Source organism: Physella acuta, unplaced genomic scaffold (assembly GCF_028476545.2).
Source record: "Physella acuta isolate Inbredline_101_S28 unplaced genomic scaffold, ASM2847654v3 ptg001026l, whole genome shotgun sequence".
Lineage (NCBI taxonomy): Eukaryota > Metazoa > Mollusca > Gastropoda > Physidae > Physella > Physella acuta.
The window spans coordinates 127,278-147,933 of record NW_026732543.1 but is presented as its reverse complement, the minus strand read 5'-3'; the positions used below and the strand labels follow the sequence as shown (position 1 = coordinate 147,933).

Genomic DNA, 20,656 nt, shown 5'->3' with positions numbered 1-20,656 from the left:
AATTATTTAAATTAAAATAATTAGATTTTCTTATAAATATTTTACAACCTGCGCAAATATAATATAAAAAAACCAAATACACAATATCGGATGTATTGTATTGTTTGTACATTACTCATTTAAATTAAGCGTCCCATTTCTCCAATTGCGTTATTTATGCTGCGCTTTACAGTTTTCATGTTTGAATTAAGCGTCCCATTTCTCCAATTGCGTTATTTATGCTGCGCTTTACAGTTTTCATGTTTAAAAACTTATATTCAGTGTTTTACATTTACACTAGTTGTTCTATCAACCTTTTCAAAAGATGTTTTATATTATCACAGTCAGTTTATTCAATGATTTCTAGTCAATGACAGCAGTGTTTACACAAATGTCAGTCAATGGCAGCATCAAACTACTTTGTCACTTTACATTTCTATTGGAGCAGGTCTAGAAGCGACGATGTATCTAAATATTGTATTCGATATGGCAACATTTTTAAGTTATTAAAATTCGATTTATTTCTAATTATCTTATTCAAATTAGTCTTACATGTGTATTAGACATAAACAAATGGACTTTGTGGTCAAGTTTCAACTTACAACCCATGACAATCTGGCGCGATCATCTACATCACAACATGCGCTGTTTTACAACAACTTAAACATCAACAGACAACAAAGATTAAAATAACAACAGAAGAAAAACATTTTCTGTTACCATTTAATGTCGTTTAGTGTGAACATTTTGTAAACAAATAGAAACAGTATGAGTATAACATTTGGCAGGTAGGTTACATTTAATTTACATGTAATAGCCAGCGTATAGGTATAGGACAACAATTTGCCGACAAAAGTTATAAGCAAATTATTTACAACATTTGATACAAAAAAACTCTAAAATCCATCAATGTACATGCAAATTAATACAGTTAAACGGTTTACATCAATCAAAAGATTTGTTTTAATCATTTAAAAGTAATAAAATGTTTACAAAACATGCTAGTCTTTACACAAACAGTTTAATGATGGGAAAAGTTCGACCATTTTGTTTGTTTACATTGTGTAGACAAGGGGAGAGAACCAACAGTTACATCAGTCCCTAAACATCTCGCCACTATAATTTCCTTCAGGGTTTGATCCACTGTGGGGATGGAGAAACAACCACGCGTTATATACCAGCCTGTAGACAGTCGCTCCACTGGAGCCTGGACATGTACATGTTGTGTACAAGTAACTGGTCCATATGAGACGCCTTCTATTTGTGTTTGTCCTTTGTCCTACAGAGACCTGTTTAGGACAGCCATGAGGATGTGACACTATAACGATCAATTTGTCCTCTTCATCAAATCTCCAGTATTTGATCGCTACTGCCAGACATTGTCGTCCAAAGCGCCAACACATCTTTTTCAGTTCATCAATCAACCTTAAGTCACATGTTACATAGCTCATCTTACACACGTCTCCCACAATGTCTGGCGCACCCCTCACCTCCCAGCCATCAAGACTGACCACTGGACTTTCATTATCATCAAAACCTAAAACACAAATGGTCTTTCTCGCCTCACTGTCATCAAACACCACGTGTGTGGCTGTCACCACATGAACCTCCCCCCACACTTTGCTGGGTGTGGCAGAGACTTGACACTTGGCACAACGACAAGTTCCGCCTCTCTTTGTGTACTTGTCCACACGATACACCCTCCCCGTCCCTAACCTCATCCCGTAGCTACCTCTGTTATTATAAAGTGGATATGGAACTTGAGTGTATGTGTAAAACTCTGGTCTCTCTAGACTGATGAATTTAGACTTTACCTGGACAGTTAGGGCTGCCAATGTTTTGATTGTCTTTAACAAGAGTTTGTCGCCACGGTAATATAAGGGGAGACAGTTTTTGTTGAAATCTTTAAGAGGTATAAAACCTTTGTGACCTGGATTCTTCGTACAGCCAGTAACACGTTTGTGTAGATCAGCTTCTCCTCCATAGCACATCTCAATTTCATGATTTCCTACAGGAACAAAAAAAATTATTTCTCTAGCAAATAATATATTATATTTAATGTTAAAACCATTTTGTTTGAATAAGCCATGTTAAAGTCATCTTGAAGTTTAAACTAGGGCATATATATTTGCTCTTACATTGTATCTGCCTCATACTTTAGGGTAACTTACCTGGAGAAAACACTACTGGTTGGTCAATCGTTTTATTATTATTTTGACTTTCACAGCAAGACAGGTCAAAAACAGTGTACCAGTATGTAAGGTTTCAAATAAATACTAATATGTAATGAAATAATTACATTTAAAACTGAGGGCCATTTAAATATTTAAAATGGAGATTCATACAACTGCTGACTTATAAAACGGTATGTAATACAGAATAAACTTCTATACATCCTTTCACAATAATTCAATGTTTTAACTTCTTCTTCGTTCTTAGTTTTTAGTGTTGGGAGGGATCGAGCCTTATCTTCCAGAGGGTTTGAACTCTAGACTTTTTTCGAATTTATCAACCATGAGCTTTTCCGACTCGACCACGCTTCCATCACAATTAAGGATTACGTGTCAACTGGTTATGCGCCCTTGTGGCCATTGACTCCGATTTCAGCCTGCTTTTCTTTTTGGATTTGCTTCCATAGCCTTTTGGGTTTAGCAACCATGAGGTTTACCAACTCGACCACGCCTACTCCTAATGTTTTAATTGTATTGCTAGATAAGAATAAACATTTAGTTCTACAACTTAAAATTAAATTACGTGCACATTTTATAGTGATTTAAAAGGACATTTTTTAGCGCAATTTCCATTCTGGAGAATTGCGTTTATTAACGCGTCATTTCTGGATGTATGAATGTATGAATGAATGGATGGATGGATGGATGGATGTGTGTCCGCAGCTTTAAGTCGTATCTCCTCCTCAACGAAGCAATATCAATGACTAGTTCCAAAAGCAATTATGTTAAGCAAGTTACGAGGATGAACATAGGCCATAAAAATTCCGGGTTTCTTTCATGGATTTCCCGGAAAAGCCCAAAAACCTCAAAAAATGCAGTTTTTGGCCCATATCTCGGCAACCAGACCACTTAGCGACTTGAAACATGTGCCAATCGATTCCTGTCATAATTTAGAACAATATTGCCGAAGAAAGTTTTAAAAAATATCCTTTCATTCGGTCACAATTTTTTTTTAATTAATTAAAATTCGGACCGAATTAGTATGCATTTTTTCCAACCACACCACACGCGTCATCACGTTCAATAGCTGCGCCATCACGTTCAATGGCTGCGTCATCACGTTCAGTAGCTAGGCGCGCAATGGTTTTTAGTCATGTAACTCTATTGTAAATAAAACATGTATTTTTACCAATGGTTTTACTAACCCTGCTCTTGATTTACGCTACGACAGAGCTATTTTTAGATAACATAAGGAAATTGCGCTAAAATTGTCACTAGACTTTTTAATTACTTTGTTTTCTTACCTATAGGCCTACCAAGTGATTTGTATTTTCTATTCGGCTTTATGTTGATGTTTCCCATGGCCTACGATGCTGTACATACAAAATATGCATCATTATAAAAAAAGTAATCATTATTAAAATTGTCTAAATCTCTTGAGATTTATAATCTATCTTTAAAATCATATTAAAGCAAATTGAATATATTAAATTAAATTAACGGGTAATATTTTGTATCAATTATATTTATACTGTATGTTAAAATTAAAAGATGAATATAAAAAACAGAACTTAGTGCTATGTATCAAATAAACTTTCTTTTTCTCATGTGTTCGGTACTTACAACATGGAGACACTAAATTGCCTCTGCTTGGACCTTGAATACACACACCTTTCTGTTCTTAAAGCAATGTCCCAATAAACATATTGCTGTCCTAACTTGCCTTCATGCTCTAAATAATACAATGAAGAATAGCATCATTTATTTTTAAACATAATATCTACATTTAGTTTTTACTATTTATATGTTGTATGAATAATAGAAATAATTATAATTAAAACCATAATAAACATGTCCAATTTGGGTACTTTTATTACCCCTGTCAGAAAAAGGATAATTTGATATTGTAGAAAGCTTCTGTATGTAATAGACAATTAAAGTGTTTTAAAAAGTTTATATTAACTCTAATCTTGTAGACTTATCTATTAGTGTGTACATTTATATTTACAACTGATGATTGCTTTTATAAGGCCACTACCAGGTCTAATTATAATAATATTAGAGCGTTAATACAGAAATATACAGGCCTACTAACAATTTAAGCTTTAGATCTAAATTTTAAAAAAAAACTACAGTTACTAAAAGAATATTTTTTGTTAAAACATTTCTATCACATATATTTGATGTGTCTAGGAAAGGGAAACTATGCAACAACCTCAGTAAATAAGCAACTAGAAGATAAAATGTGTTAGTTGGAACTTAGAATACTTCTGGTGTATAATATTTATTAATTAAGGCCTATTATAAATCGAAAAGATGCGCATAGCTCTACAATTACTTTGTTTTTCTTGTCATTTACATGTTTGCTGTTTAGGCTTATGTTTTGTCTTAATGGGAAAGGGATTAAACAATAAATACGTAAGTATATTAAATAGGCTATTAAAATAGATTTTTTTTTTAAATTTTCTACTTAATTTATAATTTATGCTAGCTATACTATGTACTTTGAACTATAAACCCTCAACCCCTGACTACTGCCAGCAGAGCAACTGCTTGACCACATTGTACAGACATTTTGTCATTAGAATAAAGCTAAACTAAAAGAGTAATTGATCCAATTGAGCAGCTATAAAAGAAAAAAAATGAGTCCATTCTGCTGCAATTTATAGAATCTAGTATTTAATTTGAGCCCATTGCCCAGATATTAAGGTTATTGCGCTTTCCATCTTTTGCTGGCCAGATAGTGCTAGGGGGAAAACTATTTTTTGGAGTAGTCACTTTGATTAAATTATGATGTAGATTGTAAATCTAGCATCTATGCTTAGAATTTTGGTCTACATAGCATTCATTATTATAAATATAGATTTAGACTAGAACTAGACCTAGATTATTCTTTAATAACACTTTTTAAATTTTAAAGTTTATTCTTAAAGTCCTATTTATATTACACAGTAGTAAAGTAACTTAGGCCTACGGCTAATTATATATTTATTATATTAACTTCACAAGTTTGTACTACTAGATTCTAGATCTAGTCTAGATCTAGATAAACTATTTGCTAGAGGCTGTGATTCGCTACTAAGTAAAACTGAGTCTCTCTCTCTCTCTCTCAAAATAAATACCTGTATATAAATATATATATATATATATATATATATATATATATATATATATATATATATATATATATATATATATATATATATATATATATATATATATGTAACTAGGTGTAGTTACCAGAGAAGATAACAACGCAATAGTGCAGGTGTTAGGCTGATAACGATCACAAAGCCGCTGCGCAGTTCACAGGCTGACGTAACAGTGCAGATGGCTTATTAATCGGACTGTATGACAGAAGCGGCGTAATTAACATTCTGATGCAACGATTAGAATCGATTACGATTACGATTACGATTACGAATCCGATTACGAATACGAAGGGATATATAGGAGGGCGACAGCTGAGATGAGAGGGGATCAGTCAGTCAGTAGGAGAGCGGCAGTATCAAGTTGGTTATTGAACGGGTTAGCCGTATTGTGTTAATAAGGACGATAGACATGTGCATTCAGTTATGTGAAGACTATTGAGGACTGTTGGGGGTCAGTTGATTCAGACTATTATTGTGAAACATTTCTTTTGATTCATTATATTATTGTGAAGCATTTCTTTGATTCATGTAATAAAAGGATCAATAGTGAACCTGCATCTTCGAGTATCTATACTGTGGTCGATGTTGTGTAGAATGAGTGGTTAGACTCGTTAACATTTGGCACTACAGGCCAATAGACTCGTTACATTTGGCGTTGTCAAGCAGAAGATGCAACTACACTCGGTCACATTTGGCGCTGCGGACAGGATGATTCAACTAGACCAGCCGCTAGGGCACCCATAGTCAACCTAGATCCAGTTCATAACTGTGTTTCGTGTGTGTGTGAATTCGGACATTCAGGAACAGTGAAAAGTGAGGAACGAGGAAAATTTTTCATACACACACGGTAAGAAAGGTCTTTTCTTTTTTGACTCAAGGAATAAAAATTATAATGTCTACTCTGGACGAGAAGCAGACCCATATTGTGGTCCTGCCCAGAGAGTCCCACATTAACAAATTTTACGGGGACGGTGATCCAGCTTTAACCAACAGGTTCAGTGAAGAGGTCAAAGCGGCCTGGGCCTCGAGATACATGTCACCAGAGGAAAGATTAAGACTGCTGATGGGCAGTATAGGAGAGACGGTTAGGGCAGAGGTCAAATGCCACGATAAAACCATCCAATCAGATCCAGATAAGGTGCTGGATCTAATTATGGAGACCTTTGGGGAGAGACGGTCGGGATCGCAACTGCTATCGGGGTTCGTAGGCTTAAAGCAGAGAATGGCGGAGAGTGTGATGGAGTATTCACACCGAATGAACAGGGCCTTTGATTCGGTAAAGGGCAAAACACCTGACATTGATGTGCGCCTACTGAGGGACCATTTCATCGAGGGGCTAGCAACCCCGATCTTAAGGAGAGAGTTGAAAGAAGAGGTCTACAAAGACCCGCAGTTGACCTTCCTTCAGGTCAGGAACTCAGCGATCCGCAGGTCCGAGGATGAGGACCAATCGAACTGTTCGGTAGACAAAGTCTCTGTGCCGGAACAGAAACAATCCCCACCCACAGGGACCGGCACGATGGAAACCATGATGGCTCAACTGTTGGCCCACCTGGATAAGGTTGACCAACGATTGGAGAGGTTGGAAAGCAGGTCAACAGCTGAGAATCAGGGCAAAAACGGGACAAAACAGGGACGGGTTGGACAGCCGCAACCTGCCGGTCCATCGCTCCGGTGGACGGCTGACGGTCGACCAATTTGCTGGTCCTGCTCACAACCCGGACATATGGCAAGGTACTGTCAGGGAAACGGTCGTCCTCTGTAAGGCAGGGCCAGGCTACAGAGGGGCGAGGTTATGGCCCAAGAAACAAAATGATGGGAGTCTGTCCCGAAATGATGATTACGATCGGGGACATCGCGGTGAAGGCAATTGTGGATACAGGCTCCCAGGTGACGACAATTACGGAAAATTTTTACACCAAATGGATGAAAGGAAAAGACCATAGGTTGAGGTCTGACACATGCATGCGCCTGACGGCAGCTAATGGACTAACCATTCCATACTGTGGTTATTTTCTGGCGGATGTCGTGGTGGCGGGACATAGGTTGAAGCAGGTTGGGGTGTTCGTTACGAAACACAACCTAGAGACAAATGTGTCAAATATACCTTGCCTGTTGGGCATGAATATTCTTGGCCAGTTGCCAGAATTTCTTACAAATATTGTCGGATCGACCACACCAGGTCGGGGATCCAAGTTGGCCAGGTTTGCCAAGACCAGAGGAAGGATATCAGTCCCGGCAAACACGGTCAAGGCAATCACATTACAAATTGGTGATAGAAGCGTGAATGGTGATGTGATGATAGAACCATGTGGCGCCGCACTGAGGGCAGGCGTCGTGTTACTGCGGACATACACATCAGCGGAAAATGGACTAGTTCAAGGATTAGTGGCAAATGTTTTGGATGAGGAAATTTTTATACCGCCTAACACTCTGGTAGGAGTACCACAGAACGTCGAGGTACAAAGGTCGGCACAGTGCATCGAACTGAGCAATACCAGCAGTAATGAAGTAACAATTAGGTCGGTCAATGTGACGGCCGAGGTGAAGAAAGAGGATGGCCGATCATATACATTCCCGGAAACTGAGGACCCAAAACTAAATGAATTGCTGAATAAGTACAGGGATATATTTGCCTCGTACGAGGGTGATTTGGGTTACACGGAAGTAATAAAACACCAGATACCCTTACTACAAGACAAGCCGGTGGCGCAACCTTATCGAAGATTACCACCAAGTCACTACTCTGCGGTGAAAGCACACCTGAACGATCTACTAAAAAAGGGAATTATTACAACCAGCACGAGCCCGTATGCGGCACCGATAGTAGTGGTAAAAAAGAAGTCAGGGGAGATAAGACTGTGTTGTGATTACCGGAAATTGAACAATATCACAAGAAGGGATGCATTCCCCTTGCCTCGTATTGATGAATGTCTTGATGCGTTGGGGGGAGCAAGATTTTTTTCTACCTTGGATTTGGCTAGTGGCTACCACCAAGTGGCCATGCACCCCAACGATCAACATAAGACTGCATTTATTTCTCCACTAGGACTGTACGAGTGGACCCGTATGCCGTTTGGTCTAACTAATGCGCCTGCTACATCCCAGCGAGTAATGCAGAGTGCTATGAGTGACTTTCTATTTCAAATAATGTTGGTGTACTTGGATGATATACTGGTTTACTCAAAAACTTGGGAGGACCATCTAGAAAAATTAGAACAAGTGTTTCTCCGTCTTAGGGAGATAGGAGTAAAGCTGAACCCAGACAAATGCTGCTTCGGTCTGAAATCGGTACATTTTTTGGGTTATGTGATTTCGTCGGATGGCATCGCCACTGACCCAGATAAAATTGCAGCTGTTAAAGAATGGAAACAGCCAACAACCACAGTAGAGGTCAGATCATTCTTGGGCTTTGCTTCCTATTATAGAAAATTTGTGCCTGGTTTTGCAAAAATTGCCGCACCATTGCATGACTTGGTAAACAAAATGACAAAGAAACACAGTAAGGAGAAAAAGAAAGGCAAAACACAACTGATAGGTGAATTATGGACTGAGGAATGCCTGAACTCGTTTAAGCTACTGAAAAAGGCTTTGACAGAGGCGCCGATATTAGGATACGCAGACTTTGACAAACCATTTCGGCTAGAAATTGACGCCAGCTCTAAAGGTCTGGGAGCTGTGCTATCACAACAACAAAAGCAAGGTTTCAGGGTTATTGCGTATGCCAGTCGAGCTCTGAAGGAATCAGAGAAGAACATGACAAATTACAGCGCCATGAAAATAGAACTTTTGACATTAAAATGGGCTGTGACGGAAAAATTCAGGGACTATCTATTAGGTGCTAAATGTGTGGTATACACTGACAATAACCCCCTCAGTCACCTAAAGACAGCAAAGTTGGGATCCATCGAACAGCGATGGGCAGCAGAATTGGCACTCTTTGACCTGGAGATAAAATATCGCCCGGGGCGGTCCAATGGCAATGCGGACGCCTTATCAAGGAATCCTTACGAGAGACCGGGCGATGAGGAAGAAACGCTGACAGGAATATGTGAGGTCAGAGCGTCAACAGATATCCCTCATGGGGTGCAAGTGAGGCAGAACGGACAGACCGGGGTGGAGCACATATCCACAGAGCCCGGACATATGGACATTAGTGATTTTAATTGCCTTAATCACAAAGAGATAAGAGATGCCCAGAGAACGGATAGCGGGTTACAGCCGCTATTGAAATACGTCCAGGAACAAAAATTCCCAAGAAGAAGGGAAATAGAACAATTTGGTCGAGAAACAAAGAAAATACTGAGTCAGTGGGACCGTCTCAGTATAAAGGATGGTGTTCTCATGCGGAGAATTCATGACCAAATTGATGGGACAATACACCAGGTGGTGGTGCCTGGACAGTTACGAGAAGAAGTGCTAAAGTTGGCACATGACAGGGCAGGACACCAGGGTCAGGACAGGACGCACAAAATATTACGACGGCGGTGTTACTGGCCCAATATGGAGATGGAGGTCAAACGCCATTGTGAGGCTTGTGTTAGGTGTCAGCATGCGAAAATGCCAGTTGTCAAAATGAGACAGCCATCAGGACACCTACTGGCGACAAAACCACTAGAGATTGTGGCTATGGACTTTACGTCGTTGGAGCAATCATCGGATGGGACGGAACATGTGTTGGTAATGACTGATGTATTCACCAAATGGACTGTTGCGGTGCCCACACGAGATCAGACGGCCAAAACAGTGGCAAAGGTCTTAATAGAACATTGGTTCATCAAATATGGCATACCAAGACAATTACACTCTGACCAAGGAAGGGCCTTCGAGTCAGAAGTAATTAACCAACTGTGCAGCCACTACGGGATCAACAAATCTAGAACAACCACATTTAATCCGAAAGGAAACGGACAGTGCGAGCGGTTCAACCGCAGCATGCATGATTTGCTGCGTACGCTAGAACCTGAACAGAAAAAACGTTGGCCTGATTTTCTCCCAGAGTTTGTATATCTATACAACTGCACCCCCCATGCCACAACCGGCTTTTCGCCACACATGTTACTGTTCGGACGGGAGGCTCGACTACCTCTTGACTTGTTCCTAGGAAAAAAGGAGAGTATGACTGGCTCATACACCGCACTAGAATATGTGAATGAACATATGAGACGAATTAGAGAAATGTACAGGGTAGTACAGGAAAGACTAGAACATGGAGCACGGCGAAGGGAACCGCCGGTACAGACAAAGGACCCGCCACTCAAACTGAACGACAGGGTATTACTGCGTAGCCACCCGTTAGGCAGAAACAAAATCCACGACCTCTGGGGACAGGAGATATGGCAAGTCGTGGAGATGCCTAAAGTAGCAGGTGGCCCCTTTAAGATAAGACCCATCGATCACACCAAACCGGATCGGTGGGCGAATATTGCTCAATTAAAGAAATATTGTCATAGTCAAGAAGAGCAGTTACACACAAGGAAACCTAAGACAATTAGGGAACCGGAAACTATAACGGAAATTCACATACCCATCCCGGAACCATGTCACCATCAACAGCGCAACAGCGATACACAAGGGGAGGATAACGGCAACAAGGAGGATCCCGGTCCTCCCAGAAGCAGAGACACAGTAGAACAGCAGATAAGTGGTCCGCGGAGAAGTTTGAGAAACAGAAAGAATACGAAATTTTTCGTCAGCAACCATCAATTCTTTCATGGTCGCGCTGGTATGAGAACAGACTGTTCAAAAAAAGTTATAAAAGTGAACTGGTGAAGGCACCAAACGAAAAAGGTGGATGTGAATTCTAGAACTGCCTTGTGTCTGAGGAATATGATGTAGACACATTTGATATGTGAAATAGGGATAACTGTCAATCTTTTACGAATGTGTTAGTTGGAACTTAGAATACTTCTGGTGTATAATATTTATTAATTAAGGCCTATTATAAATCGAAAAGATGCGCATAGCTCTACAATTACTTTGTTTTTCTTGTCATTTACATGTTTGCTGTTTAGGCTTATGTTTTGTCTTAATGGGAAAGGGATTAAACAATAAATACGTAAGTATATTAAATAGGCTATTAAAATAGATTTTTTTTTTAAATTTTCTACTTAATTTATAATTTATGCTAGCTATACTATGTACTTTGAACTATAAACCCTCAACCCCTGACTACTGCCAGCAGAGCAACTGCTTGACCACATTGTACAGACATTTTGTCATTAGAATAAAGCTAAACTAAAAGAGTAATTGATCCAATTGAGCAGCTATAAAAGAAAAAAAATGAGTCCATTCTGCTGCAATTTATAGAATCTAGTATTTAATTTGAGCCCATTGCCCAGATATTAAGGTTATTGCGCTTTCCATCTTTTGCTGGCCAGATAGTGCTAGGGGGAAAACTATTTTTTGGAGTAGTCACTTTGATTAAATTATGATGTAGATTGTAAATCTAGCATCTATGCTTAGAATTTTGGTCTACATAGCATTCATTATTATAAATATAGATTTAGACTAGAACTAGACCTAGATTATTCTTTAATAACACTTTTTAAATTTTAAAGTTTATTCTTAAAGTCCTATTTATATTACACAGTAGTAAAGTAACTTAGGCCTACGGCTAATTATATATTTATTATATTAACTTCACAAGTTTGTACTACTAGATTCTAGATCTAGTCTAGATCTAGATAAACTATTTGCTAGAGGCTGTGATTCGCTACTAAGTAAAACTGAGTCTCTCTCTCTCTCTCTCAAAATAAATACCTGTATATAAATATATATATATATATATATATATATATATATATATATATATATATATATGTAACTAGGTGTAGTTACCAGAGAAGATAACAACGCAATAGTGCAGGTGTTAGGCTGATAACGATCACAAAGCCGCTGCGCAGTTCACAGGCTGACGTAACAGTGCAGATGGCTTATTAATCGGACTGTATGACAGAAGCGGCGTAATTAACATTCTGATGCAACGATTAGAATCGATTACGATTACGATTACGATTACGAATCCGATTACGAATACGAAGGGATATATAGGAGGGCGACAGCTGAGATGAGAGGGGATCAGTCAGTCAGTAGGAGAGCGGCAGTATCAAGTTGGTTATTGAACGGGTTAGCCGTATTGTGTTAATAAGGACGATATAATGTGTGACGGAGGGGAGGGGGGAGGTAGAACTCGTCCAAAAAAGCGTGACGTCATTTATGGATGACCCCTTATACAATATTAGACAAAATTAATACAGGTTTAAATGCAAACGGAATTTCTGATTCAGCTTAAATTATCGTAATATCAAAGACCTATGTAGTATTTATAATTAATAAAAAGTAAAGTTGGGAGACTAGTTTAAGTCGAGACTTAAAAGTTAGTTTATCAGCTGGAGAAGATGGGTCAGCACTTATATGATTCACATAAAGAATGTAACATTCAAATACAAGATACGTTGATGTGGACTAGTTAACCGTTGAAGTGTCGATGCAGCATTATTTTACTAATCATGCCTGTTTAGGACTATGGATACACAGACACGAGAAGGATTTTACCTACAAGTCACCATCAGATATTGATATAAACTTTAATCTTCTAAAAGAAAACTACACATGAAATAGAATTCTGACAACGCACACATTGAGAACAATGAAATCCGCTTAATATTTAACTTCACTTATGATAGTTTAATATACACACTTTAGTAAGCTTTACGTGGGTTATTTCTGTTGGTTTATTGTAACAAGTACTATCTAGTGTATATGATAGTAGCGTATAGGGAGTGTAGGTGATAGTATCGTATAGGGAGTGTAGGTGATAGTAGCGTATAGGGAGTGTAGGTGATAGTAGCGTATAGGAACTGTAGGTGATAGTAGCAGACGGGTAAAAAATATGAATATATATCTATATTGATTTCGATTTGTGAGGAGATTGTGTTTGAGACTGGTTGTAAATTCAATACCATCTGTTGAAGGAATCAAACGTTTTAGTTAATATTTTTCCAAACTAGTTTTGTTATTTATTTTTAAAAGGTATTATGTTTGATTTGAAAGCAACATGTCTATGGGATGTTGAAGAAATTGTAGTAAACAAACCATAACGACAATGTTTGTTAGTGTTAGAAAAGTATGACTCATTATCCATTCATAATACACCAAGTCACCTGTGACTGTTTACATATCAGAATTATTAGGTTAGTGTAAACATGGGCTCTGTGACTACACCATTCTCTGGCCGAATTAATTGTGTTGGCCGATTCTAGCCGAAAAAAAGAATTGCATGCGCAATGGAAAGAAACTACCACCTTCATTCGTTGTGATATTTTTTATGGTACTGTGCATGCGTGTGATAACAAACAAACCGCAGAACCCTAACCCTATTCTTAACCCTAACTCTAACCACAACCATAACCCTAGTCCTAACCCTAGCGCAGCTATTTAGGTAACTGCGCAGAACTATTGAGTTTCTTATTTTCTTCCAAAACATATTTTTTCGATAAGTCACTTCGATTTTTTTACCCCAGTAATAGTACCTTTTATAAAATATCGTGCAGATTATATTAGGCACTCGAGAGATACCCTTTAACAAACGGGTACGACAATGTTAGTGTAATCTTGGGCTGTTGGATCCCACAGTGCAGTTTTTCTTTCTGACAATCTTCTTATGTAGGAGGGGCACTTGATATTTACGCGTGAGGGGGTGCATTTGAGATTTTGGGGTCCGAACACTGGTTTAAGAAAAAAACATGCAAATTATAAAGTCCCCTTCCCCAAGAGATAACTTTAAAATAGTTCGTGTAATAAATGGAAAGATGGTTTCCACCCAATTAGGTTAAACATGAACAAATTGCATGTCATGTGTCCACTTGTTTGCCAATTTATCATTAATTATTCGGTAACTTAATTAATAAAAGTATATCCTTCTAAAACCAATGGTATTAAGTTTTTCTGAAGGCAACACCAGGTGATTTTTATCAATAAATTACTTCAAAATGAGTGCAAACTTTGTATACACAATTTTTAACACAGACACAATGTATTATATAAATAGATACGATAAAAAGTAATAATTAATAGAGTGATCAATAAATAAAAATTATTAATTAAACAAGGTATTATATTATTTTTTAGTAATTGTTAAACTGAAGTGCAGAACATTCAAAATTAATATTTGATATGTGTCTTAATTGTAAAAAAAAATAGTTCAAAGGACACACCTTTTGAAAATAAATTTTAGCATCATATTTAAAATTACAATTAAAATTCTATAACAAAAATATTGTTACAGCTGTTCTATGAAAGGAATCGGTATTTGTTTAGATTTACAGCAATTCAACAAAGGGAGTGAAGTGAATTAAATATAGTTTAAACTGCCTTCTTTTGTCTTAATCCTTTAGACCTTTAAACACGCGTTATCCCAGAAGTACTAGAAAATAATGTATACGCACTTCATCAAATGTTTGCAGAAAACAATGAGCAGCATTTTGAAGATTTCCAATTTGAAAAATTACAATTTGATTGTTTAGTAATTAGGTTATTGATATTGAAACAAAGGCTTAATTTCTAAAACTTTAATCAAAATTAAAAAACTTACATTCTGATGTTTATTTATTTTTCTCTGTGACATTGTTAACACTATCTGGTTAATTCATTTCCTTATTTGTACAAAATTCTAAAATTAACAAGCATGTTTGTGGCAAATGCAGGGGGAGACCCTCTTCCCATCCCCTCCCCCATGGACCCTTCGGTAAAAAAATTTACTGTCACAATACTACTGTTACGTATTTAAATCTATTTCTAAATCAGTATAGGCCTATATGTATACTTGTATATTTATGTTTAGAACAGTCATCTATAAACTGACGCTATGTTCACTATGAGTTGGTTATCCCCTCCCCTCCACCTCACCACCTAAAACTGAACAGGCTGTAATTGTCTAGAGCGACATTAATGTCACACTATGTATACTCTGGGTAGGATAATTGTAGGATACTTGACCAATCTAGTGTAATAGCGATTTTAGTCTAAAAAAGCCTCCCCACATCTAAGACAAGATGGAAAGCGGTTTTGCCGGTCACTGTTTTTTAAGAGTATATGTTTTACAGTTAATAATCAAGGTAAAAAAACAGTTAAACCAGTATGCAAAGGCGTGTAACCATTTGAGAGTAAGTTAGGTGGTTCCGTATGGTATTCTTGCTTAGTTGATTAGTGGAAGTGGCAAAATAAGACTGTTGAAGATTGTTTATTTTACCAGATTTGAGTAATCATGATGTTGTTGGTATCGAGTTCGATTGAGTAACGTGGATGAGAAGATTTTTTGAGAGGTCGAGCATATGAATTGATCGCTTGGTAGAGGTTTTTTTTATATCCTTGCGTAATCCAGTAGTTGAAACGGGCGAAGTAGTGCTGTTGACGAGTGCTTATTTTACGAGAGTGAGTAATCGTGAAGTTGTTGTAATCGATTTGATTGTGTAACGTACATGAGAAAATGTTTCAGTAGTTCAACTTTGCGAGACTTTGAGTACTCGAATTATTTTGATGGTATTGTAACGGAATATCCCACCAAAGATTTTTACTTGGTGGGTGTCGACAAGCTTAAAAAATAGAAAAATATAGATAAGCCACTCGTACGTAGGAAGCCACACAATTCAAGTACTGGGTGACTCATCTCGAGGGTCTAGGGCACTTCGAGCGTTTTGTTGGCGCAACCCCATGGCGGTATTGGCAATTGATTGCTTGATCAGTTGGGGAGTTGATTTGACCACCTCTCGAACCCGGCAGAGGACTAGACGGGGCTGATTAACCAAATCACCAAGTTCAGCGCAAAATCTATAAATAGATTCTCCATTATGATCATAGCCATAGCCAACGGGCGGATATGGGGGGGGGGAATGGAACTCTGCTAGATTGGTAGAATTTTACGTATACCATTTAATCAAGGCTTCATAATCCTAGTGTAAATATGTAAAAGTAATTATATGACATTTTTACATAATACATTTATGGGTTTTGAAACATAATTATAAAGTCAATATGTAATGTTAATAATTTGTCTACAGTACTAAGACATACTTTTGAAATAAAAATTAATGTTACTTGTAAATCAAGATTTCTTTTTATCCCAGTATTCTATCAAAGTAAGAATCAGGCAAATAAATACCATTGCTGTTTAGCATGGATGAGCTCCCCTGTCCATCGTTTTGTAGTTCAGTTATGAGTTAGTCCTGTTGATGGCACTATGGTATATACATTGTCGCTTAAATAAAAAGAGTAAATGTATACATATCCTTTAAAATCGGTTAATGTAAATATCATCTTGATTAGGAGTTTCGAAGCACTCTTTTGCAAAAAACAACTAGTTTTTTAATGCGGTATAATTACATCGACCGCATCCAAGTAAATGGAAACAAAGGCTTCCACCCCCATATGCCCTTTCATATATAAGATAATAAAACAAGTAAGTATTATATATAGATAGATCTGGATAACACAACAATATGTGTGTTACTTAGGTTGAACACACCTTAATATAAAACTAACAGGATACGTCAGAGAACCTAACTTAAGAAGATCTAGGTCAGTTTACCGTTGTTTGTAGTACGTATTGCGCAGGTCAAGGATTGGCGTTGCTATTTATAGAACGTTAGTGTTTGCTAGCCTGTAAACACAACGATCAATAGCATGACACTGAACGTTGAAACAGACAGCCCATAGTAAGTAACGTAGTTAGCTTATAGTCATAATTTAATTGTTTGACTTAGGGATTATTGGTATTACCAATGTCCGACAATAGACTTATCCGAAAAAAAGGTATATTAGGTTGTTCGTAGTATTGTTATCTCAAGGTAAATTTTACTATTAAAAAATAGATTTAGGGATATGGTTGGACTCTGGTTAGGGTTTGTGTTAGAGATAGTGTTAGCATTAACATTAGCAAAACATATGTATACTATGTTAAATACTAGAAACCAAACGCCCCTTTTATAAGAAGATTCTATTATTAGCACGCCCAGGCTTAACACATCCCACATTAATATGTGTATAGTGATATGCTATTAAATCTGCATACAGTCCAAAGTCTAGGAAAGGTGCATGTTTATTTGTAAACAGAAAGAAAGATATAGATCTACTGGAGATTCTAGTACGCCTGTTAAAAAGCGACTATTCAAGATATCAAGATATTTACCATATATATATATATATATAATTATATATATATATATATATATATATATATATATATATATATATATATATATATATATATATATATACATATAATTTAATGTGTGTGTGAGCGTGTATATATCTGTGTGTGTACGTGTCTACAGTTGTTCATTAAAAGCACAAGCAAGAAACTTCAACCATTTTTTACCATAGCCTTAAAAGTAGCACTTAAATTATATCTTTGTATGTATGTATATCTTAAACAGGATCTCAAGCCCATCCCATTACTCCATTATTATTACTTCAGACTTGCCAACCCTTAATAATCCACAATGGATCAAGATGCTGATAAAGTGGACCCGCACAGCTTGTTTAGCGGTAAATATTTACCCTCTTATATTATGTACACACACATATATATATATATATATATATATATATATATATATATATATATATATATATATATATATATATATATATATATATATATATATATATATATTAAATAGCTGAAGTTTAAAACTCTGCAATAAAGATTCATCGTCAAAATTTTGAATTAAGTATAATATTTTACATGTACTGTCTTGATATTTTGAAATCTAATTTTATATACCGTATATTAAAAGCTATTTGGTTGTGGTTTAACCAATTGTCTGTATTTTCTGTTTTGCTTTATGTTAGATTAAATGTAACTGATAAGTTCATGAATGCATTTTTTTTATATTAACTTAGGTTTGTTAGTTTAATTTGTCTATTTTTATAATTTCAATCACATACAGGAAATCATGAAATGGAGATCTGTCTAGAAGGAGAAACAGATTTTGAGAAGAATTTTATCAACTGCAAGAAAAACCCAGGTCATCTTGACCTGATACCTGTGAAAGATTTCACCGTAGACTACCTGCCACCCAACTACCAACACAAGGACATGGTGGATCTGGTCACGTGTTTAGCGGCCCTAACCGTCAAGCTCGAGGTCAGCTGCACCAGCACACAGCGACCGGATTTTTTCGCCCACTTTGGCTGTAAATATCCGGGTTTCGGCTCAAAAGGGAGGTCCTTAACGAGAACAGGAACCGGAAAAATCAATGGGGTTCGAAAATTCACGGAAAACGATAATAAAACATGTACTTGTCGTTTGTGTAAGGATTCGGATACACCCAGTAAAGTGTGGGCGGAGGTTGATGTATTGACAGCCAGACATGTTGTGTTTGATGACAGCGAGGCGAGGATGACGAGGTGTGTTGGGGATTTCGATGAAAAAGACAGTCAAGTATTCAACCTAGACGGAAGAGTCACTGTTCTCGCGGATGTTAAGGGTGACTTAAGTAGGGTCACGTGTGTGTCATGTGACTTGAACTTAATCAACAGGCTTGAAAAATTAGTCAGGCAGTTTGTTATTCTATGCTGCAATGCGAACGTTAAATATGGTAGTTTAAAGAATGTGGACAAGTTGGTGGTGATAGTGTCACACCCTCATGGCTGTCCTAAACGGATTTCTGTCGGACAATGGACGGACAAACACGACTGGTGGGGGTTGTCTAGGTACACGTACACAGCGTCCACTTGTCCGGGTAGTAGTGGGGCATATGTGTACAAGCTGGGGTGTATGGGGGTGTACTCACACCCTCACAGTGGGTCGTGTGCCAGTGTTAACTACAGTGGGGAGTTATGGGACTCTGTGAATAGCTGATACACATATATAATACACAACTGTACATACATTCAAGTGGGGAGTTATGGGACTCTATGAATAGCTGATACACAAATAGAAAACACAACTGTACATTCATTCAAGTGGGGAGTTGTGGGACTAGTTGAACAGTAGATACACATATAGAACGTACAACTGTACATACAAAAAAGCGGGGAGTTATGAGACAGTGAACAATTGGTAACATACAATGGTACATACATTTACAGTGGGGAGTTATGGGACACTGTGAACAGTAGATACACATATAGAACACACATATAGAACACATAGCTGTGCATACATTAAGGTGGGGCGTTATGGGACTCGTCGTATTGTTTGTCCTTAAATAAGGGTTCAAAAGTTTTTAATTATTAAAACAATCAGATTTTCTTTTAAATATTTTACATCCAGCGCAAATATAATGTAAAAATATAAATACACAATATCGGATGCATTGTATTGTTTGTACATTACTCATTTAAAATAAGCGCCGTTGATTCATGTGAAATTCTGAGTGAGTTATTTTTCATATAAAAATTGTTTATCTTTACATTTCTTTAAAAAAATTAAATTAAAAAAAAATATCACCACACTAACTGATTGAAGAACCCATCAAAATTAATAGTAAAAATACTAATCTCCTAGAAAGTCATATAAAATTTAGTGCATGATGAACGGCAAAGAGTCCTTAGAGAAAATAATATGTTAACTATTAAAATTTAGTAAAAAAAAATCAGTCGTCGGTTGTCTCCCTCAATTATCTTAAACTATAAATGGGAGGCTAGAAAACACGATAGTTAGTTGCAACAAGAGCTGACATTGTTTATCAACGCATGATATCTACAATTATAGTGAAAATATAATAAGTTTGTGTTCGTAAATATCACTGAAATGATGTGCTTGCTGCACCTACTGGGCACCAAGCCACTTTAACATTAGATACTGGGTGATGTTCCATGGAGCTTGTCTAAACCTGGCAGGAATCAAGTACTGGCATCATGGGTGAGAGAATTGCTTGATTCTTTCTTATGCTTGTATATGTAAGGGGATATTGTGGTCAGTGCTATGCCCATAGCTTCAACTTCGTTTTCCAATAGTAACGTCCTACATTCTCAATTCAGGATGCAAACTCAATTATTTCATGTTAGAAGTTGAGTACTCTTTCATCTTACCATGCCGTTCCGTTTACAATCAGCTGTATGGAAGTAAAGGTAGTTACACGTGTGGAGGTTGATGATACATTCCCCAATATCATTAGTTAAAGTCTAACTACAATGTTATAGAAAAGAAAATTTCATTGAGTAATAAACGTGTTTCTGCCATGGAATAGACAAAGTAAAATTAACCTCTGCCGCTTCACATTAGCGATTTTCACATTTTAATTTCATCGTCTAACAAGGATCATTTAGTGTGTGCTAATGACTGACCTTTACATTAAAACTAAATAATGTAATGGGTAAATGTATCGAGATGTGGGTAAAAAAATC

At 37.0% G+C, this 20,656-nt stretch overlaps 2 protein-coding genes across 3 annotated transcripts; one reads left to right on the top strand and one right to left on the bottom strand.

Annotated features, from left to right (window-relative positions):
• Nucleotides 1-706: 706 nt before the first annotated feature.
• On the bottom strand, nt 707-3,916 carry LOC131954758 (uncharacterized). 2 transcript variants are annotated; one of them, XM_059318506.1, is made up of 3 exons: nt 3,774-3,916; nt 3,442-3,523; nt 707-1,987 (listed from the first exon to the last, which is right to left on the bottom strand). In XM_059318506.1, the coding sequence occupies exon 3, from the start codon at nt 1,968-1,970 to the stop codon at nt 1,074-1,076; it is 897 nt and encodes a 298-aa protein (XP_059174489.1). In that variant the 5' UTR covers nt 1,971-1,987; nt 3,442-3,523; nt 3,774-3,916; the 3' UTR covers nt 707-1,073. The 2 variants fall into 2 exon arrangements, with proteins under 2 accessions (XP_059174489.1, XP_059174488.1); XM_059318505.1 differs by having other exon boundaries at nt 3,455-3,523; nt 3,774-3,915.
• A 13,049-nt stretch (nt 3,917-16,965) lies between these two features.
• LOC131954757 (uncharacterized) lies at nt 16,966-19,583 on the top strand. The gene is made up of 3 exons (XM_059318504.1): nt 16,966-17,016; nt 17,737-17,848; nt 18,253-19,583. Exons 2-3 carry the CDS (start codon nt 17,803-17,805, stop codon nt 19,164-19,166), a joined length of 960 nt encoding a protein of 319 aa, XP_059174487.1. The 5' UTR covers nt 16,966-17,016; nt 17,737-17,802; the 3' UTR covers nt 19,167-19,583.
• Nucleotides 19,584-20,656: the final 1,073 nt, after the last annotated feature.